At 45.2% G+C, this 10,956-nt stretch overlaps 1 protein-coding gene across 1 annotated transcript in view; it reads right to left on the reverse strand.

Moving 5' to 3' along the window:
* The window catches only part of LOC145400778 (uncharacterized), a 57,257-nt gene extending 49,926 nt beyond the window's left edge, over positions 1–7,331 (reverse strand). Inside the window, exons 1-2 of the mRNA XM_080273214.1 lie at positions 6,950–7,331; positions 2,302–4,580 (exon numbers count right to left, since the gene is read on the reverse strand). Coding sequence (XP_080129340.1) covers positions 2,302–4,580; positions 6,950–7,331 — 2,661 coding nt within the window. The remainder of the gene's footprint in view (positions 1–2,301; positions 4,581–6,949) is intronic.
* Between the last annotated feature and the right edge of the window lie 3,625 nt (positions 7,332–10,956).

Consider the following 10,956-nt stretch of genomic DNA (forward strand, 5'->3'; position numbering starts at 1 on the left):
CCGAAAGCAGATGTTAGGACTACATAATTATTATAATTGCAAATCATATTAGATAGATAGATAAATAGATAGATAGAGAGACAGATAGAAGCAGGGAGTCAGATGATGAGAAGGTGTTGTGTCTGCGAGAATCGAGCAGTGCTAAACATGCTTACTCACTCTTAACACTGAGGAAAGCTGACGATAGCGGCCAGTAAGGAGATGATGCAGTTAGCTGTCAGCAGTCCTCTCGTGAACAAAGACCTAGTCCACCCACGAGGAACACACGTGACACACCCCTGCTACACCAGAATTTAGGAAAGAGAGCTCAGACAGAGATTAGCCACAGAAGAGGCAAGAGAGAAGTAGATAGGCCTCAGAGGAGACAGGTGGCGGGAGAAGGGCTTGGCAATTTGAGAGAGAGAAACAGATAGCGAGACAGGGAGGTAGCTACCCGGGACTTATACTTTGTTCCGTGTGAGAGACTTGTTAATATTTCCAAGACAAATAAAAATAGTCCCATACTATTCTTTACCTCTCCTGTCACTACATGACATTTGGTGGGGAAGCTACTACAAGATATAAAAGCCGCTCGACCACAAGTCTAAAATATACTTCTGTACAAGTAACTACAAAGTCTTTATGACAATGTTATGGGATACATGTTAAGAGAAAAAGGGTACTTAGAATACTGAATATTGATACTTAGCTTTGTGTAGGAGTCTGAGGTATGACTTGGAGCCTTGGGTGGGCTTGCTGGGGAACACTCGATTTGACATCTTTACACTAGGAAATCTGAGAGAGAGAGAGAGAGAGAGAGAGAGTGAGAGAGAGAGAGAGCACAACCATGAGAGAATTGCCTACATTTTTCTGTTTGATTTTGAGATACTTCCTTTCCGAGACTGATCAAAACATCAGCACCAGGGAAGGAGAGAGCTACTGTTCCATAACTCCTCTGACATCCAACACACTGCTTAACTGCTACAAAATATTCACCTCATATTTTACTTTTTGTATTAGAAGGCTTTGTCTCCAGTTATTGCTCTAGCTGTGGCCTCAGGCTCGACTGAGTGTTAATTTTCTCTTCTCATCTTCATCTTCCTTTCAGGGGATAGGGAAGAGATTGAGGGAAGTCCTTATAACAGGCAGTGAAACCGCTCGGTTATAATGGTGCCACCTCGTGAAAGGGTCCCTCTCCAGCAAAACCTTATCCTACATCGTATATATGTAAGGCTTACCAACACACTCATGGACGGGGAGAATGCTTTACTTTCATTAGTCCAGCTTTCAGTGCACCGCTAATCAATATTCTCCTCACTGAGTGACACATTACGCGGAAATATCAAGAGCAATTATCAGGTGAAAAGAGTTGTCAATAAATGAGTACTTCTGTTTATTTTCAGTTCCAAGACCCAATAGGATTCTCAGTTCCATTTTTTTTTATGCAAGGAAGAGGGAACCAAAGGCTTAAAGTCCGCAAATTATTCCCTTAAAAAAACAAAGAAACAAACAAAACAACAGACCCAAATTCAAGATTCATTCATTTCGAGACTCCAGGACAGACTGCGTTTGAAAGACTGGAGATCATAGGCAGTAGGAAATAAAGACAGAAGGAGACAGTTCCAGAGTTGACTTGTTACATACATGAAGGACTGGGAGTAACGGTTAACTCTTGCATTAGAAAGTCGGACAGAAACCGGATGAGAATTTGTTGCAAGACGGGTGCTGCACACCCGCCACAGTGGTGAAGAGATGTAACCAGACAATTCAGAGATATGACCATTAGAGTTGCGATAAAAAGAGATAAAGGTACAACAGTGCAGCAAGAGGGGAGATTGAAGGGAGCCAATAAGAGGAGGAAACTTAATGAGACGAGAAACCTTTGACTCCACTTTGTTGAGAAGAGCTGCATGTGGAGAGCCTCCCCACACGAGTTGGAATGGAATGGAATATGAAGTTTAGGCCAAAGGCCAAGCACTGGGACCTGATAGGTCATTCAGCGCTTTGATGAGTGAGATATGAAAGACGATAGTTTAAAAGAATGAGTATAAAAATTGAGAAAACTACTACACAATAACCATGCAACTAAAATCGTAGGTAAAATGAAAACAGATGTAGTCAGCAAGCCCTAAAACATAACTATGACAACACCAATCACAGCTTGCAGTATAGCCCTGTCTCCATTAAAAATGCCATAAGGCTAGAAACATTTGCCCTATTACCTAAAACAACTGATAGGGATCCCCTATTTGTTAAAAATTTCGCCCGAGAGCGGGCATAGGTCGGACAGTCCAATAAGAAATGCCTGCAAGTTATTGTGACTTGACAGATGTCACACTGGGGTGGGACCCCTCGGTCCAAAAGGAACCCATGAGTCAAACGTGTATGGCCAATTCGCAGCCTAGTCAACCTCGTCTCAAAACCCCGACAAGCCTGAGAAGAGGATGACCAGGCATAAACCGATGGCCGAATCTCTTTATACTTCGTGTTATTGGCCAGGGAGGGGGAAGCCCATCTTGCCTGCCACTCAGACCAAACAAAGTTACGTATAACGGTCTTCAAATCAGAATAGGGAACCTTATTATACCCAACAGAAGGAAGAGAACATGCCGATTTTGCCTCTTTGTCAGCAAATTCGTTCCAATAGAGATTACCATGTGACGGTATCCAGCAGAACGAAACAAATTTATACTTTGTAGCCAGGCGCCAAAGCCAAGACTGAATCTTCCTTATTATAGGGTGGAATGTGTTAAACTGCTTAATGGCGGTCAAGCTTCCATAGGAGTCTGAATATATTGTAAATGACTTTCCCGGCATTGAGTAAGCCTCTTCAAGAGCCTTCTCAATAGCAGTTAGTTCAGCAGTGAGAACAGACGCATTATTAGATAGCCGTCCAAGACGTACACCCCCTTCATGGACGACAGCACAGCCTACACCAAGGGATGACTTTGAGCCATCAGTATACAACTTTACTGAGTCTCTGTGGAGAAGGTCATGATGCAAAAACTTCGATTTAGTTTCTTCATCCGAAAAGATTTTTCTACGTATGGTTTTGGGACACACATTAGGTTCTGGAATGAGCCAAGGAGGGAGACTGCTGTAGCTCACTGGTTCAATTTTTTGCTCCCTCAGTGATGCGTCACCCACAGGAAGCATGCGAATCTGGAATGGTATAGAGGCTCTAGGACCACAGAACTTAGACGGGTCACACTGCAACAGAACATCAACACAAGGATTGGTGTAACGATTGCTCTTAATTCGTGCAATGTAGCGAAGCCCTAACTCATGCCTGCGTAAGTCCAGAGGAAGCTGGTCTGTATCTACATATAAACTCTCCACAGGGGAAGTGCAGTACGCACCCGAGCACAGTCGTAGTCCCGTATTGTGGAGCACATCAAGCTCATGAAGTTTAGTCTTACATGCCGAGGAATAAATTTGGCATGCGTGGTCAATCTGTGACCGGCACAAAGAGTTATAGAGCCTGAGAAGGGAGTTCCTATCAGCACCCCAATCAAAACCAGAAACCACCCTAAGGATATTTAATGATTTCTTGACTTTAAGCTTCAGATAATCAATGTGCTGTGACCAGGAGAGACGTGAGTCAAAGATCATACCCAGAAACTTAACCTCCTTCTCAAAAGGGATGATGTTGTTGTTTAACTTTAAATGTGGGACAACCTCCTGGCGTGTGCTTCTAGTGAAGAGGACTGCAACGGTCTTGGAAGGTGAAAAGCAAAAACCATTATCATCAGCCCAACGACAAATAGTGTATATGGACTTCTGCAGGTGATGACTAATCTCAACTGCGTCGTAGCCAGACACACAAATTGCCAAATCATCAGCATACAGGGAGCCCAACACAGGGCGGGAAATCTGATCGAGAACTCCATTGATAGCCACAGCGAAACAGATGACACTAAGAACACCCTCCTCTTGCCTATAAGGGCTGGATACAACATTTCCGACACGAACCTTAATGTAACGTTCCGACAAGAAGGAACGGATAAAGTGAAACATATTTCCCTCTATGCCATATCGAGACAGCTGAAGAAGGATACTAGTGTGCCTGGTTGTGTCATATGCCTTCTCGAGGTCAAAGAACACCCCAATAGTCTGACAATGGCTGGCAAAGCTTTGCTGGATTTTATTTGAGAGGATCAGGAGGGGGTCTAATGTCGAACGGTTCTTCCGAAACCCAAATTGGTAAGGAGAAAGCAGCTTTTCGGATTCTAAGTACCACACTAACCTTGCATTAACTAGCTTTTCCATCATCTTACAAACACAGCTGGTCAATGCAATAGGCCTATAGGTGGTGGCCAAAAGGGGATTTTTGTTTGGCTTGCTGATGGGAATGATGAGGGAAACTCTCCAACTGGCAGGAAAAATGCCCGTTTCCCAAATTTTGTTAATGATCTTTAGGAGGAACTTCGTAGCCATAACAGGCAAATTTGTAAGCATTGAATAGAGGATGTTGTCCTCACCTGGAGATGTTGAGGTAGTCGATGACAGAACGTCTTCTAGTTCCCGAAGTGTGAACGGAGCATTATAGGCAGCATTGGAAGAAGAGGGAGAAGGTGGAGGCATGTCAGGAATATCACTCCCTGATATTCGAGAGGAATTGGAGACATCAGCAAAAGGTCTCCGCAACCTCAGCAGGATCAGTGATGAGGTTGTCACCTATTTTCAATGTCGGGTTGGGAGATGGGATAAATTTGCCTTAAAACTTTCTAATTTTCCTCCATATAACCTTAGAGGGAGTCTTGGAATTAATGCCATTGATGTAAGATATCCAGGAGTCCCGCTTGGCCTTTCAAAAGTAGCGACGCTGTTTTGCCATGGCACGTTGGTAAATTTGGCGCGTGGCAGCTGAGGCTCTGGTCTTATAACGACGATAGCACTTTCTCGTAATTTTCCTTAGTATGGCACAGGTTTTATTCCACCAGGGGACCGCAGGTCGACGCGGTTTACCATTCGACATAGGGATGGCCACATGGGCACTGCCCATAATCACAGCAACAAAGTAATCATAGGCTTCCAAGTGACTACAGAAGGACTCGAAAGGCCTTGCCAGAAGTATAGCCTACCGTTTTTGTAATTCAACCAATCAGCCTCCCGCTCCCTCCACCTAGGAGAAGAATGAGCAGGAACATTTTTCACACACTTTAGATGGATTGGGTAATGGTCGCTTCCATTCAGAAAGGGATTTACTGACCAACGAAAATCCATTAGGATGGAGGGAGAACACAAGCTCAAGTCAATAGCGGAGGAGGCTCCACTACAGACATTGTGGTAAGTCATAGAGCCATCATTGTAAAATGAGATATTATGTGATTGGAGTATGTCATCTATAATCCTCCCACCAGCATCCAAAATTGTACCACCCCATAGTGGATTATGGGCGTTAAACTCTCCAAGAAGGAGAAAGGGGACAGGAAGCTGACGGATTAAGTCTTCAATGTCATGCTCACTGAAACCACCACCAGGTGGAAGATACAAGGAGCACACCCTGAGCGAATATTCCAATACAACTGTAATAGCAAGGGTTTGAAGAGTTGTCTGCAACTGAACAGAAGAATGCTGCAAGGACCTGTGAACAATTATTGCTGTACCCCCATGCGCACGATTTCCTGGCGGAGGGGGAGACCCGTGAAAGGCATAATTCAATCCAGGATTGTATACCTCAGAGCCCAACATGGTCTCCTGGAGACAAACGATACCTGGATCAAAGTCATGTATCAAAACTTTTAGTTGCTCAGACCTAGAGCGAAGACCCTTACAATTCCACTGCAAGATGTCAGAATGGAAAATTACCTACTAACGTCGGAAGCCCCAACCTTTCCTTTATGTGGTTGGGAAGATGAAGGCGCACGTTTGGTATCAGTGTGCAATGGCAGACGACGGCTCCTCACGGACTTGTCAACAACAGATTTGGTGACTGGGATCTTAGAAGTTACAGACGGAACTTCCACTGGAGGAACTTGAAGTTGACTATTTAGTGCGGGGTTTTGGGGGAGTCCAAGAATTGTACTTCCCGGTACCAAATTTACTTGGTATGTCAACAGTTTTGCGGGAATGGGGGGACTCTGACGAGCCTCCAGAGGGGAGACCGGCACTCTTGCTGAAGTACCTGGTGCAGCAGCCGGGACTCACACACGGGACTCCGAAGAAAAGGTAGGCCTAGCAGCGTTTAATTTATTCTCTCGATTAGGGGCACGTTTCATATATGAATAGGGTGTCTTCTGCTGATGGCCATCTGATAATCCCAGAGGAATCTTGCTAGGTGGAACGTCCGTTGAGTCTAGAGACTCAGTAGACCCTCGGGGACGTTTCTGGTGTGACTGAGATGAAAAACTTGGAGATTGCTTAGTCGGAGAACATATATGTGTGATTGTCTTTGTAGACTCTAAGGACTCAACAGAGGGGGCAGCTGATGATTGAGGAGAAACAACTGACGGGCTAGGACAAATGCCTGTTGAGTCAACTGCTTCACATGAACGTCCAAGGTGCCTCTGATGCGATGTAAATATTTTAGGTGTTCTTGTTGGAGAATCCATGGGGGCATGGCCTTCTACGGCATGAACTCTTGTAGTTAATGTTTCCGGTCTTTCAGATGAGGATGCTGTGGAGGGCCTATCTGACACGGTTGACAAAACGGAAAACTTATTCCGGACAGGAATATAAGAAGCAATCGGAAGAGAGCGGGAAGAAACTTTTGTTGGTTGAGGAAGGTGAGGTGCTGAAGCCGAACCAGATGTGGAGTTGGAAGAATTAGGGCAGAGGGAGGAGGCAAATGTCTTAGCCCCACCATCCTTCTCTTGTCTAAACAGAAGTTCCCGTCTGGCACTACCCAGGCTAATGAACTGTGAGTTAGCGAACTGAAGAATATCCTACTCAAGGCGGTACCTCCTACATTGTCGAGAACTTAGGGAATGAGCCTCCCTGCAGTAAAAACAATAGGGATCCGACTCACACTCAATAGTAGGATGAGAGTCCAGGGCAGAGCAATGACCGCACCGGGAACGATTTGTACAGTTCTTCCTCCCGTGACCAAACTCATAACATGAGTAACACTGCAGGGGACGGTCAACAAAAGGTTTTACTTGAAGGGACAGAGGGCCAATTTTAACACGATCTGGGAGATAAGGACCATAAAAGGTGAAGACGATCATGTTACTATTTCCTCTGATCTTTGATACTCGCTGGACATTATCAGGGCACAAATCAAGAATGTCATCTTCTGAAAAAGCATACAAATCCTGATTATAGACACGCCCTTTGCTGTAATTGAATGTTCGATGAGGTTTGATGGTCTCAAAGAGGCCATCAGAAGGGCAAGGTAGATGGAGAAGCATCATGGCCTGTGTCAGATCCTTTGCTCAAACTAACACTCCTTTACCATACTTCTTGAGGTTGCCCTCAGGAAGCACTCCAATTTCTTTCTCTAGATACCTAGCAGCGTGGATGAAGTTTCCTCTCCCTTCTCTATAATATGCCACAAACCAGTAAGGTGTGGGGGCGTGGCGCACCTTAGGAACTCGCTCTTCAGCATCATCAAAGATGTTGGGGCAAAAATAGTCATTTTCACAATCCATTACGTTGTTTGATAGGATCAGCTCAACAGTACAGTTGGCCTCCCCTAGAGAAAGGGAATTCCTTGCCTCAAAAGCGGCTTTGGCAGCACTGCCAGAAGTAAAGGTCACGTAACACCGATTGGACCTACAGTCATCATCATATCTTAGACGGATACGAACAACTGTTCCAAATGGTTTGAAAAGAGAGTGAATGGCACGGTAGGAAAGAGATGTAAACACATTAATCAGCTTAAGTGTATCCAGATTATAAGGAATCTCGGAAGACTTGATAGGTGACTCGCGGGGTCTACCAGCATCATTAGTAGCAGCAGCAGGAGTGCGAGCTCCAGCCTGCACTTGCGAAGAACCACCATCACGACCAGAGGGTGACGTCTTGAGGGTCTGGTCGACCTCCCCACGAGGACCAAAGGTATTTTTAGTGTTGATATCCATATATAATGGGTTAATAATAAATGGCTCCAGGGGCCAGGAGCAACCGCCTACCAGGAATACGAGGGGACCGAGCGCTGGCCGCCGCGAGCGGGGTACCTCGTCCCCATGGGGGCTTCTCGGTTTAAGAAGAAACCCCACATGATCCGAAAGTTTGCCCACGGAGGAGCTAAGACCCCCTTCCCCAGTGCATCCCAGCCCAGACACCCAACCATCCAACACAGGACAACCCCAGAAGGTGATCCCTCTGGCGGGCAGCACTGTTGACCCACACTGGTAGCCTAACTCCAGGAACCATTTAGTCTGGTCTCTCACTGACGACCTTACTAGCATGGGTAGCCCTCTCCCCCCAAGAGGGGTGGAGCAGGGGCCGAAGCCCCCTCTAGCCTTGCTCGCCAGGTCACAGGGACACGCAAGCCCCCCCACCACGACAAGGCGGTTCCCACCAGGGGGGACCACACGAGTTGTACTCTACACAAGGGTGAATAAAACCCGTGTATGAAGTCAACAACTGTGTAGGGGTAAGGATGGAACAGAGTTGGCTTAGTACACCGAATCTCTTGGAAGCAGATTTTACAAGAGAGGTTATTTGATTTTTCCAAGATAAGTCCTGAGAGAATTAAACCCCAAGTACTCTTAACCTGCCATGTCCCATTGACGTATATATACATCTGAACGTTTGTCACTTTGAGTCCCGTTGATGCATATAAACGCACTGAAATTGCAAGGTCTGTTATTTGCACATTTTTCAAATTTTGCGCGTGATTTTTGGTACTTATACACAGGACACCTTCCTCTACAAGATGCCAGGCAGGGACAATGCCTTACCGCGCATGACCTCCACCCCCCCCGCATGCCACTGTCTCAGCAATTCACCTGTTACCAGTGACCTGTCCAGTAAAGACATGTTGTGCCACGGTATGAAATTCAAGGCCAGAGTGATTCCCCATTCGATGACAATATGGAGGACAAAGTTTACATAGCATTAGAGGAAGAAACAGTCAGAAATGATGATCAGGTAATGTTGCCAAAAAAGGTCAGATATGTTGATGTATTTGGTGAGTGGAACAATGCTTATATTGCCTATATTACTGTGTGAAAACCAGTATACTCTCGTACTACGTATAAATTCATAACAAATAAATAAATAAATACCATTTATGAATGGTGTAGAATAGTTATCTTCTCATAGAACTCGTTTTCTTTGGAGCCAGCCTGATAGAAAACCCAGTAAGATAAGAGGTACTGCTACCTGTATCCAGTACTTTAAACTTCAGGTGAGCGATTTCTCTATGAATTTTCGATGTTTCTCACCAAAAGCGGAGGTTTGAGCCAAAAAAAATTTTTCTCAAAATTGGTCGGGATTGAGGGGAGTCATTAGTGGAAAATCGGTCGGGACGGGGCAGGTTAAAGATGATGTAGGATTGGGCTGGATATTGCTAAAAATCAGAAGATACTCCTGTGGATGATTTTGTCAGGTTGATAGATGTAAGAACTGAGTTTTTCATGCATTAAAAAAAAACACAAGATAATTTTTACCTCAATCACAGATATGAACCAAGGCAGACATTAGGTGTGCCACAGCCTCATCCTTTATTTGCTGAAGTAACTGCTGAGATGGATGCTGCAGGAAATGAATGGAAGGCTTAGAAGGTCACTGATGAAAAAAGGAAGAGATAAGGTGATAGGAAAGATCCCTGAGGAATACCACTATTGATAGCTATAGAACGACCAGAAAGGAAGCTAGAGATGAAGGCTGAGATGGAAGAATAGAAGCTGTAAGAGGGTAGTCTGGAAATTAAAGATTTATGCCAGTCTCGATCTAAAAGCCTTTGAGATGTCAAGTGCACTGGCAAAGCTTTCACCAAAGTCCCGAAAAGAGGATGATCAGGAGTCTGAAAGGTAGGTGAGAAGATTGCTTGTTGAGCGTCCTTGTTGGAACTCATACTGACGATCAGAAAGAAAGTTGCGATAGGAAAGATCCATAATTAAAAAAAAAAAAAAATCGAAAACTTTTGGGACATAGGATGTTAAAGCAATTGGGTGACAGTTAGAGGGATGGGAATCTATCTATCTATCTATCTATTGCCAGACGCCTCAATCCCGTTTGGGGTGGCCACAAACAAATCGCCTCCAAGTCGCCCTGTCCCCCGCCATTTCACTCCCCTGCTCCCAAGTCACACCCCCCTCTCTCATATACCTCTCCACCCTATCTCTCCATCTCATCCTCGGCCTCCCCCTCCCTCTTTCCCCCTCCACCTCACTCACATACACTCTCTTCGTCAGTCTTTCACCCTCCATCCTCTCCACATGGCCAAACCACCTCAGTGTGTTCCTCATAACGCTTCCTATCACATCCACATCCACACCACAACGCTCCTTTATATCCTCATTCGTCAGCCTGTCTCTCCATGTGACTCCACAGGCTCCTCTTAAATAACTCATTTCCACGGCTCTCACTCTTGACTTGTGTCCTTCCAACAACGTCCAAGCTTCACTTCCGTACGTTAGAGTTGGTATCACAACACTGTCATGTAGTAACTTTTTCATTTCCATGCTTACTTCCCTGTTTCTTATCACTGCTTTCAAAGAACCAGCAACCTTTCTTCCCTGCTGTACCCTTTCAAGCACTTCACCCTCCAAACCTCCATCCTTACTCATCACACTACCCAAGTACTTAAACGTACTCACATTTTCCAATTCCTCACCATCCAACCTCGCTGTACATTCACTGACTTCACCTCTCTCAATGACCATCACTTTACTCTTCCCTACATTCACCTTTAGATTCCGTTTCTTACACACTCTCTCAAACTCATCCACCAAGCCTTGCAGCTCCCCTTCGTCTTCACTCAACAAAACGGTATCATCTGCAAACAACAGTACAGGGAGTTTCCAAACACTATCCTCTCTCACCAGGGCCACTCCAACATCCACTACCCTACCTTTGTACCTC

The sequence above is a fragment of the Coenobita brevimanus genome, chromosome 53, assembly GCF_032717465.1.
Source record: "Coenobita brevimanus isolate Jiangsu-jjx chromosome 53, ASM3271746v2, whole genome shotgun sequence".
NCBI lineage: Eukaryota > Metazoa > Arthropoda > Malacostraca > Decapoda > Coenobitidae > Coenobita > Coenobita brevimanus.